General features: G+C 35.8%; 1 protein-coding gene across 2 annotated transcripts; it reads right to left on the bottom strand.

Moving 5' to 3' along the window:
- Positions 1–220: 220 nt before the first annotated feature.
- On the bottom strand, positions 221–23,107 carry LOC139144544 (cholesterol 24-hydroxylase-like). Of its 2 annotated transcripts, none has more exons than XM_070715246.1 (14): positions 22,797–23,107; positions 21,267–21,344; positions 19,023–19,104; positions 18,584–18,744; positions 16,792–16,930; positions 15,938–16,051; positions 15,125–15,281; positions 14,809–14,877; positions 14,220–14,292; positions 13,093–13,177; positions 12,113–12,223; positions 3,793–3,881; positions 3,269–3,335; positions 221–3,160 (listed from the first exon to the last, which is right to left on the bottom strand). In XM_070715246.1, the coding sequence occupies exons 1-14, from the start codon at positions 22,937–22,939 to the stop codon at positions 3,005–3,007; spliced, it is 1,524 nt and encodes a 507-aa protein (XP_070571347.1). In that variant the 5' UTR covers positions 22,940–23,107; the 3' UTR covers positions 221–3,004. The 2 variants fall into 2 exon arrangements, with proteins under 2 accessions (XP_070571347.1, XP_070571349.1); XM_070715248.1 differs by having other exon boundaries at positions 18,584–18,670; positions 22,797–23,100.
- Positions 23,108–23,279: the final 172 nt, after the last annotated feature.

Below are 23,279 nucleotides of genomic sequence, written 5' to 3'. Positions count from 1 at the left end.
ATTTATTCTGTTTTGATATTTGTGTGTCTAAAGACATTGTCAGATGCCATGGAATGATATTCTAGAACTTTAAAAATACTATTTAATATGATAATTCTAAGACATCCTGGGACAAAAGTTTAGGAGTTATAGATTTTCATTTGCCAAGTCTTTTTAATGTCATGGAAAGTCCTTCAGAATATTTAAGTTTGTTTCAAACATGAAATATTAAACAAAAGACTTCACTACATGAATGATTTTATTTGTTGATATATAAAGTACTTTTCCTATAATTCAGTAAATTTTGTTTTACATTTTGAATCAAGCTTTTGTCTGCAAACAGAATTATGCCTCTGAACAGCAAGCTACCGGTAGCTGCTAATAAGCAACACCAGTATTCTGAGCATGGTATGGACAGAGTTTATTAAAACTCTTGAAAAAATCACTGCACAAATGAGTTAATACATAAACATATGAAATTATCTCCAAGAAAAGTAAACATCATCTTCAAGAAGGAACATGGATACCATTCTGTCATTACAACAATTCACTTTATTTTCTCTTTTAATATGTGTTAGGTGACATTCTGTGAGGGGATGGGACGAACTCACTGGAACTTGAAAATTCGTTACCATGGTGAAAAGAGACTTTGAAAACTTAGGGTGGGTGTAGGGGTATCTGAAATGTTGGATCTTAATATGAAGGATCAAAATTAAATCAGCAGTTTTCACTTCCAATATCATTTTCATTTGCCATGAGTGAAATGCTACTGCACTGTGTTAGTGCACTCTACACTGAAGGAAAATGGCTGACACTTGGTAATTCATGGAGATTTTAACTGCTAGGTTCAATCTAGTCATCCATTCATTAATATCGCAAGTGAAAATGTTTCCAATATCTTGGTTTGTTCAATGCATATGCCAAAGCTGAAAAGTTTTGATAAAATGTCACAGTACTTGCTTTAAACAATTCCAGTTTCACTGACCTTGACCGCATAATATGAGGTTGATGGAATGAATAGATTTTCCAATGTCATACAAGGAAGTACTTTCAAATTTTACCTGTCATGACAGGGGACTTAAAAATATTCAGTTCAAAACTCATAAAATCGTCCCACATACTACCACTTTTTTGGAAACACTGCTTTGTACATGATAAATTCAAGCAAACTTCCACAACACTGCCTAGACTCAATCCATTTGCTGTGCCTGCCAATATTAGCTTTCTGGCCCAACACCTGCAGAGAGTTCAAGAGGAAATTTGCATTGCATCGCCAGACATATTGTGACTACAAGTTTTCTGGATTAAAGCTTAGTTGATATGAATATTCATGACCACAGCACACAGCTTGTAAACATTCACATAGTACCTAAATTAAAGTACAAATTAAACCAGTATAACCTGAGTTCATTTCTAAAAAAGCAAAGACAGTATGATTTGTTACACGCCTCACATGTTTTTCTATGTGTGTATAAAGGTACACAAGTTGACAGAAGACTTTCTTGAGACAAGACAAATATTACAGTTCTACAGTAGCCATTGTTGATCAAAATCAACTGCATATTTTTCAAATCTGGCACTCATTGCCCTGAACAGATTGCAATGTAGATTTTAAATCTTAAACACAAAAGTTTGAAAGTGTAAAGTTTAAACTTAACAAGACTGAATACTCTATTTTCAGCACTGATATTCATAAAATTTTTCAGTAGGAACTGAAACATACATCAGGTGATTGGAGCAAGACACAGTCACTGTGGTAACAGAGCTTCACTTTACCATTTGCCCCTTAGTTGAAATAAAGTATTGGAACTCTTTATCAACTTAAAGAAACTGTAGCTGTTGTCCTAGCCAAACTGTTAAATCAAAGACTACTCTTTCTCCATTTTGGGTTAAATTACAATGTGCGTTTTGCACAAGATTGTTTTATCACATCAATCAGTTGGTTCACAAAACAACTCATATCTTTTACACCTCAAAATGTATTTACAAATAAACAGTGAACGGTGTCACAAAGCACCTTCAGTTTTAAGGGTTTTATTTGTGTCTTTATTACATGCAAATAACTTCCCTTGATAATCTGCCAGCCTAGGATCACTGTACCAGTCATTATATTTCACAAAGAAATATTTTGGCAACAGAACTGCTAGTAACAGCAAATGGTGTCAATACAGCATGTCTAGTATCTCAAATCCGTCTTTTGGCTTTCATCCATAGATACTAGATACAAAGATACTAGACTACAATACAGTATGCTAAAGCTATAAATACAATATTACACCAAACATATGAAACTTTTGGGCGAAAATGTATATCAAAAATATTTACAATCCATTTAATAATCTGTTACGAAAAGTTGTGGGTGATTATGATAGGCAATCAGACATGGGAATATAAAGACTTACCGTCAAAACCCAATCAATTCGACCAGAAAAAAATAATTACGATTTGAAAAACGTCGAATTAATAGGGTGGTCGAATTGATCGGGTTTTTAATGTAAAATATGTAAATAAAATCTAATACAGTGAATGTGATGTAGTTGATTATTGGTGATTTATTTCTCTGACCTCAATGTGGTGGAATTATTGTGGTGATTCTGAGAGAAACTGCTGATTGCATTCACTCCTCGTATGCAAAAATGCACTACCCAGAGAGGGCTCGTTGTACCGCTACAAGTGCCGGTGCAATACTCTGTACAACTCAATGAAGACAGTGTAGGATTGTATTGCAGTCATCTTAGTCAAATTATTTAACACAAAAAGTAACACTAAAAATGCATTATAACTTTCTGAAATTACTTTTATACAATCACCAACTTGAGCAAAGTCTAGGAAATAAACACAAAGCTGCTAATGATAAATAAATTGTGACAAATACAATGATCAAACTATTCCCTGAAAGATAATTCACATTTGTACTCTTAAGAAAATTTCACTTATCCAACACTTTTTGGGTGCAGAAGTTTTGCTGTGGATGGTAAGTTGCATATCACTGTGGATGATATGTTGTGTATTGCTCTGTTTAATTTCAACAGGCAGCTACCCTGTCTCTTGGTCTAATAGTTACCATGACACCATCTTTTGGTTTCAAGGTTGCTCTTTCCAGTAGTTCAAATGATTGGCCTGGTACCAGCTTGAAATCAAACTCATAAAGCAATTTTGCCATCACAACCTTGGCTTCCATCTGAGAATAAAGAAATAAATAGAGTGATAGTAGAAAGACAGAAAAATACAGTCTACAAATTGTATATCGTTATTTGAAAATAAATTTAGTACATATTCTCACACTTACCTGAGACAAGTGTTGACCAATACAAACTCTTGGGCCAAGTGAGAATGGAAAATATGTGAACATGGGTCTGGTAAAACAAAACAAAAATTACATTAGTTCTGATCTCAAGGCACAAAAAAACATAAATCTGTGCCATTTGATAAAGAATCATCGAATTGTGTCAGCTTATTTTTACTTTGACCATATCTTGATCAAGTTTGAAGTTTGTGGAAATCTTCATCTTTCAGTAATGACTTCAGTGATCACAAAGTGAACAAGATTTGTTCATAGATGGTCAAAACAATGGCCAAAAGAAAGGTTTTGACAGAGGCAATCTTTGGTGAAACCAGGCTAGCTTATTATTGCAACTATGTAACATTCTATTGAATTCTCTGCCCTGAACCTACAGATATGGATAGAGCATTAGTGCTTACTAAAGTAATTAAAATCAAATGGACAAAACCAGTGAAAAACTAAACAACTTTTGGATGACAATATTTCTATTTTCAGAATGAATTAGATTTCTACAAATGTAATTACTTTACCTTTCTCTGTCTGGTGCAAATCTGTCTGGATCAAACTGTAAGGCATTTTCATAGTATTCTTCCATTCTACACATCTGAAATGTATTCACCTAACCAAAAAAAATCCAAATTATTAATGACAAATTATTTCAATCTGAACATGTCAACTGAAAAAGCTATCAGTATTTAAGGACAGTGGACACCTATATGATAACCAATGTTTCACTCCAAGAATTGTGTGTATGTGAAATAGTCACTGAATATTGTATGAACCCTCACATCAAAACAGTAAACAATGAGTTGAAGAAGTAAATGAACACATATAAAACCAAAACGTTGTCCTTGTTGTCTCATAAACCAATACTTGCTTTCAGATTATCTTTTCATTGACTCATTTGTAAATGTTATAGGCAATGGATGTGATATATTGCAACCCTATCATTCATTTAGTAATAAATACAATTATATCATACCAGTATATTGATGGTGCAAATACAGCGATCTGATTGGTCGAGACACGACAAGAACTGTGGTATATTGGCAATATACACAGCTGGCATGCGCACTGGCTCTCGGCTTGAGAAAAAGTCCTTTTATGACGTCCCATGCCAGAATTTCAATATACTGTTATGATATATAGCAATAAATCACACCCAGCGACGGTATACCACTCGATTTTGACCATTTCACTTCATATACGCACTTGCTATCGCTCATGCATATATGTCGTGAACTGGTCAAATCTCGTGGTATACCATCGCTGGGTGTGCTTTATTGCTTAAATATATACCATCAGTGCCAGTCTAAATGAGACAAAAGTCTGTCAGAGAATAGAACAGAAACATAGAAATCTGGTTGGACCAGCTAGAACACATCAAATTATTGGGTTTTTAACCTGTGACCAGCTAAGTGTGTGGATATTGTATGGTGTCCAATCCATGCCAAAATTACTACTTTGATTTTACAACACAACATGCCATTCCGAATTCTATTTTACAATTCAACATGCTATTTCACAACACAACATGCCATTCCAAATCCTATTTTACAACTCAACATGCTATTTCACAACACAACATGCACTTCCAAATCCTATTTTACAACTCAACATGCTCTTCCCAATTTCATTTGACAACACATCATGCACTTCCAAATCCTATTTTACAACTCAACATGCTCTTCCCAATTTCATTTGACAACACATCATGCACTTCCAAATCCTATTTTACAACTCAACATGCTCTTCCCAATTTCATTTGACAACACATCATGCACTTCCAAATCCTATTTTACAACTCAACATGCTCTTCCCAATTTCATTTGACAACACATCATGCACTTCCAAATCCTATTTTACAACTCAACATGCTCTTCCCAATTTCATTTGACAACACATCATGCACTTCCAAATCCTATTTTACAACTCAACATGCTCTTCCCAATTTCATTTGACAACACATCATGCACTTCCAAATCCTATTTTACAACTCAACATGCTCTTCCCAATTTCATTTGACAACACATCATGCACTTCCAAATCCTATTTCACAATTCAACATCCCATTCGAAAGCTAGCTCTGCGGAGCAGGGCAGTGTTACTGGCTATCGAACAAGATTCAAAATGGCGGACGCGAAATGGTCCCCTCGCACAGAGAGAGAAATGCGAACTTTGCACAAGTCTAAAAACGCAGCTTAGCACATTGTGTATCTAAACAAGATGAGCGTGCTCGAAAACTAGGATCGATCACGATTTTAAATTAAAAATTGGCTGTTTTTGGAAAAGAAACTGCGCGTTAAAATCAGCAGTTTTGTCTATTGTGCACCGTGCGTGGGAGGCTTATCGTGAAAGCGGCTCATGTGAAAGACCAGGCAAGATTCACCCTCAATCATAAGTATCCGCTGACCTCCCTCCGAGCTCAGACATTATCTCCGTTCTGTGACGGAGCAGGTCGTACAATTTTCATAGATCATTGCGCATGCTAAGTAGACATTGCCAATATAATCTACAAGATTTTTTCGCTTTACCTTGTAAAAGAACCTGTTTTTACGGGGGTACCAGTCAACTCGCACTTTTTCCAACCCGCCCAGAACCAACTCGCCTGATTCCAACTCGCCCGATACCAACTCGCCCGATTCCAACTCGCCCAATACCAACTCGCCCGATATTATTTTGCAATTTTATGAGTACCTGGTACGCTAGGTCTGCATGGCAGGGCTGTGTGTTTACCGGCGTTATACGGAGGCCGTATAACGCCGGTAAACACACAGACCTGCCATGCAGAGCTACTGGTACGCTTGCTGCGAATCGGTAGCCTTTGCCACTCGGGTAGCTTGGTTATTGCATGGAGGTAGGAAGAGAGTGGAAGAACATATCAAAGAGTGGCAGGGCTCGTTTTCGCAGCAACTGGTACGCATAAAACGTTTTATTTCTAACAAGAAATATTTGTAACATAGAGAACCACAGGTGCGGCTTGAAATATGTGCCAACACGGAAAACTTTTTATTTGCGAATTTCACGTTTTGCAAATCTCTTGAAAGAATAAATTTCGTTCGGCTTCTTTACGTATAGGGATAGTTACTGCGTACTGGCTCACTTCTTTAGGAACAGCAGGACCGTCTTTCACGAGTTACTGGCCTGGCATGACATGAAAATAGCTGGCCTCGGGCCATCGGGTTAGCGTACATGGAATCTACAACACCCTATCTCAAAACAACGGGCGAGTTGGTATCGGGCGAGTTTGAATCGGGCGAGTTGGTTCTGGGCGGGTTGGAAAAAGTGCGAGTTGACTGTAATTCTGTTTTACTTTACCAACCCTTGGAAGCTGAGGAAAAACCCTGTCGCCAAATAGAAAACTTTCCCCTGAAAGGAATTTATTTATTTTCCTACAACCAAATACCTAATCAGTGATATTTTAAAAGTTGTACGTTACGGTCAAAAAGCAGAGAGGAAATTCTTCCGTACTGATTTCCTGCATTATTATTATTATTATTATTATTATTATTATTATTATTATTATTATTATTTTGTGGTTTCCAAAGCTTACATAAAACGAAAAAGACTAACATTTTGACAGGACAGGAAACGCCAGCTGGTGTTGCTAAACACATATTTTCCGCTGCAAAAAGTTTTAATATTTTATTAAAGCTCGGCAGACAGACACTTTATGAAGTTCACAAGCTTAATTTTCAATTTTGATAAGGGGGTCAAAATTATCTCAATGGCAATTAAGCAAATATTTACAACGAAAACATCACGAGATTTCTAAAAGTTAACAGTATTTGCGAATAGAGGTCACTTTCGCAATTTCCAAAGTTATTTTGTGAACACTTGTCAAGGAAGTGTTCGAAGATTAAAGAAAACTCCTCCACGGCTTTCATTTCATTCTCTCCATTGTACAACATACATGTGACGCAAATAGATACCAACTTTTCGATGCTGCTCGTGGAATTATGAGATAAAAAAGTTGACACAAGAATACCTTGAAAAGATTACAGTAGCGTGTAGTTGTGACACGAAAATAGTTTGCAGCAATCTGTACTATCTGACCGCACCAGCTATGCGTGTAACAAAATTATTTAATTATCTCAGAACTGAGTAACCTGCACTATAGCGTTAAACTCCTTTTGTTAAGAAACGACGAAATCATCTCAATTCCAAGCATTCTTCAATATGCTCACGGCTATCTATGTCTTCAGTTTCACTTTGCTGCAATCTGCATAGCTGTGATATCGCAGCGGTACTTGCATAGGGGAAAGAAATCAGTCCCCTGGGGTGGAAGGGAGGTTTTTGTGCAACGGTTTACCTTATTTTATTTTATTAATTTGACTGTGATATTTCAAATAAAGTTCAAGTCCAAACCGTCTGACTGCTTTCTTTATTACTACAAGTAATATTTGTTAATTTTGACTGTGGTATTTCAAATACAGATTTCGACTCCACACCGTCTGACTGCTTTATATATTACCGAGAAGTCCTTATCTCCTCTCCAACTTGTGTATACGCCACTGTAATTGCTCCGAAAACATTGCCAACTTGCTAATCCGCTGTCGGTATCAGCGGATTAAGTGATTGAGTCAACACCACAGCCGTCCAACACGCATATTTCAAATATCGTGTGGGAGGGCTGTGGTGTTGACTTAATAAGCTAATCCGCTGATACGCTCAGTCATTAACAAGTTGGCAATGTTTGTGCAGCAATTAGAGTGGTATGTGTACTGGTTGAAGAGGAGATAAGGAATTGGAAACACAGTCAGACAGTTTGGAGTCGAAAGCTTTATTTGAAATATCACAGTCAAAATTAATAAAATCAAATATTAAAGGTAAACCGTTGCACAAAGAAAACCTCCTCCCCACCCAGGGGACTTTCATCTGCCCCCTGTGGTACTTGTGGCGTGTATCGAACGCGCTCGGGTCATTGAGGTCATCGCCACTGTGGTGATGACCTCAATGACCCGAGCGCGTTCGATACACGCCATACCGCTGCGATATCACAGCTATACAATCTGCAATATCCGACAATCTATGACTCGGCTCCGAGTAACCTTCACTAACGTTAAAACTCCGTCTAGGCTAAAATATTACCAATCCGTATCAGTCTGCAGCATCCTCCAATACACTCAGGACTCTATGAAAGTCCACACATAAGAAAAGTCAATCACTTTGCAGCTATCTGCAAAGGTACAAAAATTATTAGTCTCAGCTCAGAGCAAACTGCACTGACGTTAAACTCCGTCAAGGATGAGAAATTACTGATCTATCTCAGGCCGTAGCATTCTCCAATACACTTAGGACTCTGGGATCAAAGTCCACAGATATGAAAAGTCAATCACTTTGCAGCCATCTGCAATATCGGACAAGCTTTGTATAGTACAAAATAAAATAATGTCTCAGCTCAGAGCAAACTGCACCAAGGTTAAAACTCCGACAATGAAAACAAATTTCAAATCGCAGTCTGTTGCATCTACAATAAACTCAAAACTGTATCTACAGTCCATACATACGAAAAGTCAATAGTTTGAAGCCATCTGCAATATCTGACACGCTATGTATAGTACAGAAATTATAAAATGTCTCAGCTCGGAGCAAACCGCACCAAGGTAACAATCCCGACCATGTAAAGAAATTTCAAATCTATGTCAGTCCGTTGCATCCACAATAAACTCAGAACTCTATCAGTGACGTCTGGCGGTTCGCCTGCAATGAGTCGAGAGCCTGTGGGCAAAACCACTGGTTGCAACGCGGTTACTCCACCGAAAACAATCGGTTTTTTTCACCCAAAATTGTGATCAATCTCCTATTTTGAGCACGCTCAACTTGTTTGGATGCACGATGAGCTAAGCTGTGCTTTTGAACTTACACAAAGCCCACTTTCATCTCTCTATGCGATGGGACCATATCCGTATCAGATGCGCCATATAGTAAATCTCGGTCTTTCACGATAAGCCTCCCACGCACGGTGCACAATAGACAAAACTGCTGATTTTAACGCGCAGTTTCTTTTCCAAAAACAGCCAATTTTTAATTTAAAATCGTGATCGATCCTAGTTTTCGAGCACGCTCATCTTGTTTAGATACACAATGTGCTAAGCTGCGTTTTTAGACTTGTGCAAAGTTCGCATTTCTCTCTCTGTGCGAGGGGACCATTTCGCGTCCGCCATTTGAATCTTGTTCGATAGCCAGTAACACTGCCCTGCTCCGCAGAGCTAGCTTTCGAATGGGATGTTGAATTGTGAAATAGGATTTGGAAGTGCATGATGTGTTGTCAAATGAAATTGAAAGAGCATGTTGAGTTGTAAAATAGGATTTGGAAGTCCATGATGTGTTGTCAAATGAAATTGGGAAGAGCATGTTGAGTTGTAAAATAGGATTTGGAAGTGCATGATGTGTTGTCAAATGAAATTGGGAAGAGCATGTTGAGTTGTAAAATAGGATTTGGAAGTGCATGATGTGTTGTCAAATGAAATTGGGAAGAGCATGTTGAGTTGTAAAATAGGATTTGGAAGTGCATGATGTGTTGTCAAATGAAATTGGGAAGAGCATGTTGAGTTGTAAAATAGGATTTGGAAGTGCATGATGTGTTGTCAAATGAAATTGGGAAGAGCATGTTGAGTTGTAAAATAGGATTTGGAAGTGCATGTTGTGTTGTGAAATAGCATGTTGAGTTGTAAAATAGGATTTGGAATGGCATGTTGTGTTGTGAAATAGCATGTTGAATTGTAAAATAGAATTCGGAATGGCATGTTGTGTTGTGAAATAGCATGTTGAATTGTAAAATAGAATTCGGAATGGCATGTTGTGTTGTAAAATCAAAGTAGTAATTTTGGCATGGATTGGACACCATAGTGTGTGGATATTGATATGTATCGGTATCAATCTTACACAAATAAATGGAAATCAGCATTGAAAATGGCAATAATATCGAATCTATGCATTTCAAGTCAACAAGTGAGTGATGGTTGTTGCAACTGTTTCTAAGAGAAGGACATGAAGATGATGAACATCACAAAAAATGTGTGGAAAAATTAGATATGTAAAGTGCTTATAGGCTATGCCTCAAACAACTAACCTGAAAATTACTTTTAAGATATATTTAAGCAGTTCTGTACAAATATAGCATCATGTATTATACACTACATTCAGATAGTCTAAGAGGTAAACTTGTTAGTAAATATTTTACCAAGAGCAATATTCCAATTGTCTTTCTTGACTTTTCAAGTTCACAAGATGTTTTCTCATCATCCCGGTTAAAAACCTATTTTTAGAGGTTATAAATGGTGCACTCAGGTATTTAGTTGTGGATATTAAGAGCTCTGGAGTGAAAATTAGCATATTTGGCAGGAAATAGTAACCTAGTGAAGTGAGGTGATTAGTTCACCCAAATATACTAACTTTCACCCGAGAAGTCTTATATCCACAACCAAATACCTGAGTGCACGGTTTATAATCTCATTATAATATGCTTAACTTAAATACAAGTGGATAATGTTGTTATTTAGGACCAAAGTTGGAACGAGAGTTCAAGAGCCAAGCCTCAACACAAACTCTGAAAAGAAAGTTCCAGAACATGCGCGCGTGCACAGTTGATTACCTACAATACGGTTCCGCAACGCAGCAATATTGCGATTACACATCGAACTTGAAGAATTTTAATTGAAAAAATGCTCAACTTAAAAATTGTGTTGTTGTTGCATCACTATCACTACTTATACAAACTCTTCATTTGTGGGTTCATCGAGCTGCACCAGACTGAAATTTAACTATCAAAATCAATCTCAAGCCGTACACTTGTTTGACATTATGGCGTGTTGAGCTCTCAAGCTGGAGTTCGAAATTTTCGCGAGCTCAAAAGTGTGATGCAGTGCTGAGGTCTTCTTGTTGAGAATAAAAACCCTGCTCTAGCCAATCAGATTGCCAGATTCCAGCTAAGCATATTATAATATGTATTCTAAACTATGATTTTAAAGCCCACATTGCTGACTTATGATATCATGGCATATCAAACACTCTCACATTAATGCCACATTGACTCAAGTTTTATAATTTTGATTTCAAGGGGCACTGCACCCAACACAACGTATTTTGCTCACAAATCACTTTTCTGAAAACATCAATTCAATTTTAATTAATCTGTGAACCCAAAATTAAATTATTGGTTGAGTACACCTTTAGCTTGTCACACAGTTAGTAAGTTTCTTGATAAAGAAGTGTTAATTTGTGGAATTGTACGCAGATCACCCAATTTCCTGACTTCTCTTTTCTCCCAATTTTAAGATTTCCAAAGAATTTAACTCCATTGTGGCTGGAACAAATTTTCTGACATTTTCACATTATTTTCTTTAAATACTATATAACAAAACCACAATTTTGTTTGGCAATAAACTTCTTACATTCTGAATAAGAGGCATTTTAATTTTGCTAATCATGTTGTTTATCATGTTTTAAGTGTCAGTCTTTCAACCCATGCCATTTTAGAACAAGGATAGATAAGGATAGATAATCAAAAATAAAATAGTAATTTTTTCTACAAATACTCTTCTTTTAAGTTAAATATTACATTTTAGAAAATAGTGTTAAGTTTTTGACTTAAATTATTATTTATAATTAATACCAAAATTGAGGCTTTTTACCCCAAATATACACCTTCTCCATCCTTTGAATAAACTATTGCTACCATAGTACATTTAAGATTCTCTGCTTTATGAAACTATACTGTATGAGGGGGTTTCCTTGTCATCTAAGATGAGAAATATTCCTTTGAAAAAAACTCTGTTGGCAACTAGAATTCCACCTTAAAGTAAATCATGTTTTTTCAGTGTGATTTGGAGTAAATGAAATGCTTACTGTAACTTCAGTACCAGCTGGTAAATGATATCCTAAATAAGTGACATCATTAGACAGAATACGAGTGGCTGCAAATACTGGTGGGTACAAACGAAGAGTTTCTTTCAACACCTGTCATGTGACGGCAGAGAAAAAATTGATTAGAATATATATCTATGAGAGAAATTCCAGGACAAATAATGTATGCATCAGCATTTTACCTGGCACAACAACATCAAGAAGAACATCCGTTTAATTTGAAAAAGTCTTTACAGTATTTCTTGTAGTAGTGTGTTTTATCAAGTAAATTATTTTAATATTTAAGTCATAGCAATATAAGTTTGTACAAAATACATTGAAAATCCAAGCTGTAATGATAGTTGTAAAGACCATTTCTGGTGTGTCTATGGTTACTGGTTTCACAAACCATGGTACCACTGGTGACAGCTATACCGTTGACCAATGAAATTATTGGTTTTATTTAAATCAACATAAAATAATACAAAATTATTAAAACCTCTGCGTATACAAATGTGGGCAGTATTTACGATGTCTCTTTCTGAACACCTTGCAAAGAAAAACTTAAAGGCCTGTGTTGGTGCCAGATTATCTCATCAGAAAAATTACTTACTGGATTACAATTTTAATGGATAACAAAAGGCTATCACACCTCCATAACCCTCTTATATACTAAAACAAAGGCCATCCCAGGGATCGCCAAAAGTGCCTTTAACCACTGTACAAAGTTAGGCAGAGGGGAAGACTCATTCCATTTTACTGAGTCTATAGGCAGGACTATTGTGTGTTCCTAATCCAAATCTCTATGACAATCAACCTCTACTTCTTTTCTAGCATCAGTTTGAATTTCAGAATTTGTGATGACATGGTGCATACACACTTAAAATAGTTGCAACAAGAAGAATACATCATATAAAACGCTGTCAATTTTTCAATGGAGTGACAATACTCCTGGTAGCATTAGCAATGCAATATTGACCCACCTGCCCTAAATACTGCAAACTGTTGAGGTCTTCAAATGTCACATGGTTCTTACTTTGCAAAATGCAATCCACTTCTTTGCGTATTCTATGAAAAAAGGCAAATGATAATTAAAGTTACTAGCACTTGTTAAAGGGGTGATTAACAATAAACAGCTGACAGCAGTCACTGTGCCTCTCAATCAATTGTCCCAGTTCCATTGCAAACTAATCGTCCGTAAAGTGATGACCATGAACTGTAAATTTGTATGTGATGTTTCCATATGCCTATAGTTCTCATGTGTAATTGGATAATTGTATAAGTATGATGTCTCTCCACTACATCTATGGTAGTCTTAGTTGAATATACGACACACTGCATAACACCTCCTAAAAAAGGGACACAGATTAGAACAAAAATAACTTGGTATCACTTGAGGAGTATTTAGAGAATGGATAAAACTATGGTATGATTGTATCATGTTTCTGATGAACTTCATAAGTATGTGAGTGTGTTCATAAGATACAGAGTTGAAGTAAGACTATTGTATTGTATCAATATACTGAAAACCAATGGAAGTCCTAGATACAGAGTTGAAGTAAGACTATTGTATTGTATCAATATACTGAAAACCAATGGAAGTCCTAGATACAGAGTTGAAGTAAGACTATTGTATTGTATCAATATACTGAAAACCAATGGAAGTCCTAACATGAGTTAAATTTGCAAACGATGACATTGTATACAAACAGAGGGCTTTTTGAGAATCTGATATCTGGTCTTCTCAACATGTTCAATGGACAACAACAGGAAACCAAATGTACAATAAATGTACAAAGGTTTCATGTAAAGTACTCGGGTACTGGTATGAAAGACAGCTACACGGTGGAATGTTTATTGTTTATCTTAACTTGATATTTTACTTACTTTACAAATAAAGTTTTACAAATTATTTAAGATTCTGTTCAGACAAAACTTAGATTTTCAGTTTAACAACCCTTAAGTTTGAAACAATAGAATAACATGGGTACGGAATCTCGTAAACATTTGTTAGCGAATTGCACATTGTTCAGTAACTGAACTGATTAGTTATATTTTGTTTTCATGACTAAAGTATTTGTCATGTCAGGCTTTAAAAACTATACCATACCTTGCTAATACTTCAGGATGTTTACAAATTTCAATGAGAGCAAAAGACAGCTGATTGGCTGTTGTTTCCATTCCTGACAAAAAATAAAACACTTTATCACTCTCTGAGGATATTTCTTTACAACACAGAAGGCAGACACCATCGTTTGAGGGCTTTTTAGATAGCAAACATTGAGGTATTATAAAATCAATTGACTTTATTACTTTTCAATGACTTTGATAGTTTTCAACTACTATCAACTCCTATCAGTAAAGATGGAGACATGCAATTCAACCACTTTAGTGACAGTCTGCACACTTTGAAAATTTTCCTTCTAGAATAAGGATAAAAAAGAACACAAACTGAAAATAATATAAGTGGTTTATTTTTACATTTATATTCCAAAACGATCATGAGGATCAAATTGCTGTAAAACTAGAGCTAAACCATAGACCCTAAAAAAGTTTAGGGTCTATGACTAAACTTATCATGTTGTGTGAAATTAGACCAAATGTTATTGACACATTTCACATGAAATATTTTACCACCTTTTGTTAAATACAGGCAAACAGGACAGAAAGTCTGATTGCTTCAAAGTGTGATGACTTACCAGCAATAAATATTGTAACAAACTGATCAACCATTTCTTCAATCTGAACTTGTATGTCATCATCTTCGTCTACAAAAATTTGAATCAAAAGATATTTTACATACTTTGAAATGGACATTACAATAATACAATATCATATCTACAAATACCAAGAAATAAAAATACAAACACTGAGATTAAAGAAATAAATTACAAAAAGCAGCATTCTGTTAGAGTGGCAATGTCAGAGATTTGCTGTCTCGGAGTTGTCACACATACGTTGAACTTTTACATATTTTGTTCTTAAGAATGGAAGATGTTGAGAAATAAAACTTACTAGTTGACTTGATGATGTAAGTCAAGATATCTTGACGTGGAGTGCTACCTGAGTTTATTGCTTGGATTCGTTCTTCAACACATTTATTACCAGTATTTCGTAATAACTCACACGCTGCTCTGACTTGCTTCCGAAATGATGCAGCAAAAGGATTTATCTGAAGACGACATCAGTACAGAAGATAATCTAGATTTTACCACAAGGAACAGTCTAACTTGAATGCAAGGTAATTGGGCATTTGTTGAAGTTCATGCATCATAAATAAATATTGCCATTTCATTATAACATTTTGATTAGAACTCTTGCAAATGCAAAAATTAAAGTTCAATCAATTAGATGTAAAAGCTCACAAGATACTATAAGAATTGCATCAGTATGGTGAACACTTGAGATATAAGAAAATGTTTATTTGATTTACTTTAATTTACTTCTTTTGATTTTTAATTCCATTGTCAGGTTTTTGTATTGGAAACATCCCTTAAACAGATGCAAAGGAAACTTGTAGTAGGAACATACAGACAAACAAAGTAAGCTGTGAAGAGGTCATATAAGAACAGGTGTTTTTACACTATACTAGTAATCTGCATAGGAAACATACTTTATGGCCTTTATGAAAATAGCCATTTGAAAAAATATTTCCCATAAAAACTCTACAATGGGCTTGGATCTTGTGCATAATAGAAACTAGTGTGTTTGTAATAGTGAGTAGATTTACCTGATCATAATACAAATCATGTAAGCTATCGTGCTATATAGTTTACAATATGATGAAGGTAGAAACAGTGCTATGTTTTATGAAGACAAGCAGACTACCTGATCATGTGGATTGCGAATAAGATGAGCTACTGCATTGAATGTTGATGATATGGCCTTGGATAATGGTTGATTTGCATCACACACTGCTCCTAAATCAATGTCAAATGCAACCTAGAACAAAAATCATCAAGAAATACACACAGAATTCAAGAACAGCATCAGAGTTCAGTTGCAAATATTAGATAGCTTGACATACTCAGTGTTTCAAGCAAGTGGTATACGGACTATGCTGAAGTGAAACAAGTTCTATACGGACTATGCTGAAGTGAAACTACGTTACTGTACATGTGTTCCTGTTATGTAATTATCATGCAGTATTCTGTTGATTACTGCACTGTAGAAATGTAGAATATTGCATTGAACTAAATGAAGTGTTTTGACTATTTCCACACTTGAGATAGTGTTGTTTACACTTTGATAGCTTTACAACTAAGATCAGAGGTCAATAATCCTTGAGAAATGCTAAATCTTGTTCACTACATGAAAGTTATTGCTTAGTTTTGTGACAGTTCTAATTAAATTTTAATATCAATTACAATGATTTTGTTTTGATACGGTATTTCAAAAATGAACTATCTAATTCTGACTGTCAGAAATTGACAAATTGATTTCATTAGCACAGCAATGTACAGAACTCATCCGAAATTGAGTGTACACAATTTATTCATAATATTATGTTAAAAACATTGTTTTAGCAGCAAACTTACAAAAATGCTGACTGCATTGTCAACAAAATGTTCCCTTATCTTGATAAATATAATAGGAACTATACAGTAAAACCAATTTTCCACAAATGTGGTCACATGAACCCTTCATAGTCACAATAAGTAATATATAGAATATGAAATTACCTTTGCAATAATGTCCATGGTAAGACGTTCAAACAAATCCAGCATCTTAAACTGTGTAGTCTGGTCAGTTTTATTTGACATGAAGTCCAGCAGGACATCACAACTCTCATTGAACTGAGACATAAACTCCATTAGAAACCTACAAATGTAAATATACCCATTGTTTTCTTATCTTATTTAATACACATATCAACTGGCAAACCCACTAACAGATCTAAGAAACTAAAAAGAACGACATCACAAGACAAATATACAAGACAACCACAAAAAAAATAATACATCACATGAAATAGAAAATGCACAAATCAACAGACAGTACTATTAAAATGACCGGATAAAAACAGTTTAAAACTATACAGTGTAGAAAAAATATCTATATTACATTGGAATAAATATCATTAAAGGATAGCGTCAATGGCACTTGGCTCACATTTGGTTCGATGTGGCAGGCCAGAGTGAGTATACTTAACTAAGTTTACCCCAGGGAACATCCATACCAAGTCTCCAAGCAATTGGACGAGCGATTTCAGAGAAATTATTTTTTGACCCAACATGGGAAAAAATTACCCCAAAAATACTCACATTTGTATTCATAAAGTGCTCATATTTGGTTTAAATTGGTCCATTCAATTCAAGAAATATTTAAACCAGAAAAACAAGAATGACAAAAGTTAAAAAGGTTTCAACACTGTCCCTCTTAGTTTGAGCAGGTCTGCGAATATGTAACAGTTCATGAACAATGACAGGCAATGACATATAAGCTGTTTCGGTTACTGCCACCACTCCTACACATAATAGGTACACTGCATACAAACAAGTTAGAGATCATAGAAGCTCTTACTCAGATGTGTAGGCTGTTTCAGTTACTACCACCACTCCTGCACATTTGCAGGATTTCCCCTTTTTCTTACCTCATTTGCATATTTTTGACACTGACAAGTTCATTTGAACACCGTCACATCTCAAGCCCTAGGTCTACCTGTACACCAAATACTAAGATGGTAAATGTGGCGGTTTGGCAGCTTTTGCATAGGACCGACATACATCCGCACATACATACATACATACGGTACATACATACGGTACATACATACATACAAACATACATACACACATACATACATACATTCATACACATACCGTACATACATACAGATGCCATCGACTCACCATATAAGCTCTTTTTGGTATTTATATACATACCAAATATGAGCTAAAATTACAAATATGAAATTTCACCACAATTTGAAGACACTGAACTTAGTGTTAAAAAATAAAATGGTGGGCTCTTTCTGCGCCACACAACGATCGAGCTTTATTAAAATCAGGAGAGATTCAAAGCAGAGGACAATGTTTGATCAGTAACATCTGTAAGAGCATACTGTACCTTAAAAAGACCCCCTGTATAATGATTTTTGAATCCTGGCGTCATTCCTCTTAGATCTCATGGAGATAAGGAGGATTCGTTGTGATATCGCACATGATGTTGACTTCTTTGTATACTTTATGAATGAAGCCTGATCACACAAATAATTTGATATTTATGCGCAAGGCGTAATGTAAGTAAAGCCTCAAAATTTAAGGTTTTTCCTACCCTTGGCATTGGTTATAAATTGGTTATTACCCAACATTGCCTGTTCCTTGCGTCGTATTATCATTCATGTCATTTGTGGTGTGTCAGACACTCGACTTCATCTCGTGTCTGACGCAGCACAAATGACATTCCTGCTGATACAACACAGGAACAGGCGATATTGGGTAATAACCTCTAAGTAGAATTGATAATACTTACTTTCTATTAAAGGCTGGATTCAATGCATTTCTCTTCCTAGTCCACTGTGAATGATCTATCTCTGATATTAATCCATAACCCATGTACCTACTCCCAAACAAAAATTGAAATGATCTGTAAGCTTTTGGAGGTTTTGTATGGTTACCAGTTACCATGACTTCCTGCAAGAAATCAGTTTACATTAAAACGGTATGTTACCATTCAGATAAAGGATTTGACCAACCTGTCATAACAGGCAACTAACATGTACTGAATGGGTGTTGATTGTGCTATAAAAATGATACAAACTTTTTAGGCCATTCACAAAAGATTAATTTCAGCAAAATCACTTTTAAAAAAAATTTATTGGTACTTGTTTATTAAACTGAGTCAGTTATTCTCTTTGAGTTCCACTATCAGAAATGTGTATGTACAATATCCGATTTTAAAAAAACATTACCTTAGCAACATCTGGGTGTGCAGAAAACACAATGGGCCTGTGCATGAGAAATATGATAAGTATTGGTCCGCATTCTGCATGCCTGTAATATGGACAGAACACAGAATAAACCAGAAGCACACACTAACCAATATGGCTGCATATGAAAAAAACTATCCAAACCATCACTATTTTATTTAAGTTGTCTAATATGCAAAATTTGTGAATCTTTACATATTATTTTGATCATGGACAACCATGAGTAGTAACAATAATTGTACACATGGGACTACCTAGTTACTAGTAAAATGGTGATTGCCAAGAAACAAATACACATCACCAAATCAACTAACAAATTTTCATTGTACACCAGGTAGACAATAAATATGTACCAGATGACATTTTCAGAATGGATACATATATATTGTCATTAGTTATCACAGCATGCAGCTGCAGGTCTGAAGGCAATGGTGACGCATACAAATTTGACTGCTGCAGTTGAAAGAGTTGGCTAAAAAAACATTGTACAGGTTGTATAATGTTTGACAAGAACACTTAACATTATAAAAATTAATGAAAAATTGCATTGATATATTGGAAACAGCACTACCAAAACATTTTGGGTCCCATTGCCAAAATAACTTGGGGTTGGAAAAAATGGGGCAATAAAAGTTCAGTATCGAAACAAACAGTGACAAGAGTTTTGACTTTTGGCATTTTCTTTAAATAAAGGAAAATTAAATACCTCCTTAAAACACCAATCATGTACTCAATGTTGATAAACGATATTGCTGTCATTAACCGAGGTTACTAGTGTTTACAATGTCTGTCAGAGCAGACAGTCACTAATAACTCTACACATATAAGTATTGCAGTACAAATATTGGATATTTTACTTTTCCATTAAACTAATATTTCTGATATTTCTGATTTTATTAAAAGTAATGTTGAAAGATACAACCTTCGAAGACTGCTTTTTCAGGCAATTTTAATATGCCAATCTAGTGCAGAGATTTTGCTAAGGGAGGTAAGCAAGTAAATGTTGCCGGGGTTCCCTGTGGTATATCAATGCGATCTGATTAGGGATCAACAGCTAGAAGAGTTGCCAGGGTTCACTGTGGTATATCAATGAGATCTGATTTGGGATCAACAGCTAGAAGAGTTGCCAGGGTTCCCTGTGGTATATCAATGAGATCTGATTTGGGATCAACGGCTAGAAGAGTTGCCAAGGTTCCCTGTGGTATATCAATGAGATCTGATTTGGGATCAACAGCTAGAAGAGTTGCCAGGGTTCCCTGTGGTATATCAATGAGATCTGATTTGGGATCAACGGCTAGAAGAGTTGCCAGGGTTCCCTGTGGTATATCAATGAGATCTGATTTGGGATCAACAGCTAGAAGAGTTGCCAGGGTTCCCTGTGGTATATCAATGAGATCTGATTTGGGATCAACAGCTAGAAGAGTTGCCGGGGTTCCCTGTGGTATATCAATGCGATCTGATTAGGGATCAACGGCTAGAAGAGTTGCCAGGGTTCCCTGTGGTATATCAATGAGATCTGATTTGGGATCAACGGCTAGAAGAGTTGCCAGGGTTCCCTGTGGTATATCAATGAGATCTGATTTGGGATCAACAGCTAGAAGAGTTGCCAGGGTTCCAAAATCAGTTATCAATGTTTCCTAACCTTAGAAAAAACACTGTTACCCTGAATTCTTAAGTTAGAATGTGCCTCGGGGACAGATAGTCTGACTCTCAATTTCTACAATTTTTTTTCTGATCTACCACTTTTGGAGGCTCATTTTAAAGCTCTTGGAGAGAGGAAAACTTCCATTGTCATAGTTTTTAAAAAATCCAAGATTTAAGTTTTCCCCCATGGAGTTAACACAAGAATGGTGGCCATTTTGAATTTCAAATATCACAAAATGTTGGGTATTTTGTTTCGCTAGTTCAAAACTTTGCATAGTGACCCCCTATTTTTATTGTTGACTTAGTAAGAGAATGGTTGAAAGTTTCACTTGAGTCTTTAGTATACTACCTTATACAACACTGACAAAAAATAATGTCCTACGACAGGGATCTTTGTGAGACTTTAATGGATAGCTGTTATTTTCACAAAATCTAAATCTTTGTTGTACATGTATTGACTCTATTTTTTAAACTCTGAGAACTCAAAGCACATGACATGCCAGATTTTATCACATGCAGCATATATTTTGGATGTATATGATATGAAAAGTCTCTCAATAAGAATAAAGACCATCAATTTACCAGTCACGGAAAAGATCCATCAAAGTGCGACCACTGTCATCATATTTCTTCAAAGTTGGAATGTGGCCTAGGAAAAAACTAAAAAGCAAAAACACATGAATTCTGCTTGTGCTTGTAGTAGGAATGTGAACACAGTTTAACAAAAAGTCACTGAAATTTGACACAGGTACAGGTATGATAGTGTCTTCACTTTGTGCACAGACTGTGATACAGGTTATTAATTAATTCAATAAAGCAACCACTCTACACTAACATAGGATTACCGTTGCAATATACCTATAGAAGCTGTAGTTGCATAATTTATTTGCATTACATTTCTGACTTCAGCCTGAGACGTTGTCTTACAAAGTTTCGTGTTAGTGACCACAATTTAGAAATTGAGCTAGGTAGGAAAAAATCTCCTAAAATTCCCTTACATGAGAGAATTTGTCGTAGATGTAATATGAATGAGTTAGATGATGAATGGCATCTAGTTTTTTCTTGTACTAATTTTATAACATTTATACAATAGTTGTGAAATTACAGATGACGGACTCCCTGATGTTTACAAGAGAAAGCTGTTATCATCAATATCATGAGTTACAATGCATTACCATTAGCAGTTTTCCTGAAAAATACAATCGCTTCCTCCAGTGACTCTGCCCAAGTTGGTAATTAGATACTTTGCAAAGTTGTTTACTCATGTATGTTCATTGTTGCATTTATTACATTCACTGATGCAATTCAGTAATGTAATTATGTAATTTTTCCCACTCTGTACTAAGAGTACTGTACCTTACAACACTCTCTGATAGTTTATGTTGAGTACTAATAAAATGTTAAAATGTTAAAATTTAAAACACTGATGCACATTTGTGAAGTATTATTCATTCTAGCTACTTTTCAGAAAGGGAAAGGGTGGATATACTAGAATAAATGCAGCTCTGCCAGCAATTGTTGAAAGGCATTTATTGAAATTGCAGATTCATACCAACCAAAGTACAAGGATGCAAGGTCACATAAGGTCATGGAACAGTACTGGTATATTCATTATCTATGCTCCAAACTGCAATAATGATAATTAATCATTCATGTTTCACAATAGACTAGTAAACATATGTGACAAAACAAATAATGGAAGCAGCCTTTATTCTTCTCAGGTATTTATATCGCTCTGTCAATCAAAACAAAAGCAAATATCTCTTGTGAAAAAATGGTCAACAAAAGTAGGAAGAACATGGGGATGCATACGCTCTTCTTACTTTTTAAATTGTGCCATATCTTGGAATGGGCGAAAAAATGCATACCATTTTAACGACCACCCAAGTGACCCATTCTGTGACCCGATACCAGTAATATGGCACATACACATCACTCGCACGGTAAATTGCTACTGAGCGGTGAGCTTGCTGAGGCCTGACTGGAGCCCACTACTGAATGTGCACTGCTTCTTAAAAAAACTTAAAGTTGAAGATAAATAGGTGATCTTTGTATTGCAGTGGAATAGTATAATCATAGATGCGTTGCAAAATTGGGTAAACAGAACAGTACCTCTGTCTCTTCGGCGACGGCACGTGAGAGTATCTCTTGTGTTCACGGTGTGTGTAGATAGCATAGCACACGACGGTAACAAACGTAGTTACAGCTAGTGCTATTCCGCAGTAAACAATCAGCGGTGCGGTGATCAAAGCCATTTCTGTCACGATGTAACGACATGAAGTATGATGATATGATTAAGTAATCAGCTGTTGACACAAAACGGAAGCCCATGCATTTGACATTCGCAACAGGTCTCCTCGGACCTTATGTTTCAGCTTCTGAGATATGCGACAGTTGCTTTGTCGATTGACCTATTGACCGGCAGAGGTGACCTAGGTTGTTGATCTCGCCTCGAGGTCATTGGGCCGACGCGCGCATGAACTCAGGGGATGAAACGCCAAGCTCATTTGGTGAAGAAGTTATCTTCATGTTTGAATTTGTTGATGCATAGTTTATGAATGAGGCCGTGCAAACGCAGGTCATTGAATGCAACAT

This window comes from Ptychodera flava, chromosome 11, assembly GCF_041260155.1.
Source record: "Ptychodera flava strain L36383 chromosome 11, AS_Pfla_20210202, whole genome shotgun sequence".
Taxonomy (NCBI): Eukaryota; Metazoa; Hemichordata; class Enteropneusta; family Ptychoderidae; genus Ptychodera; species Ptychodera flava.
Note: the sequence above shows the minus strand (reverse complement) of the source record. Positions and strands in the feature narration are given on the sequence as shown.

What these genes read in the sequence shown, in the direction of transcription:
- LOC139144544 (XM_070715246.1), bottom strand. Translation starts at nt 22,939, where the DNA reads ATGGCTTTGATCACCGCACCGCTGATTGTTTACTGCGGAATAGCACTA. An exon ending in AATCCAGCCTTTAATAGAAA is followed by an intron (nt 16,931 to 18,583) that starts GTAAGTATTATC and finishes TTACATTTGTAG; the next exon opens with GTTTCTAATGGAGTTTATGT. An exon ending in CATCCTGAAGTATTAGCAAG is followed by an intron (nt 13,178 to 14,219) that starts GTATGGTATAGT and finishes CTTTTTTCATAG; the next exon opens with AATACGCAAAGAAGTGGATT.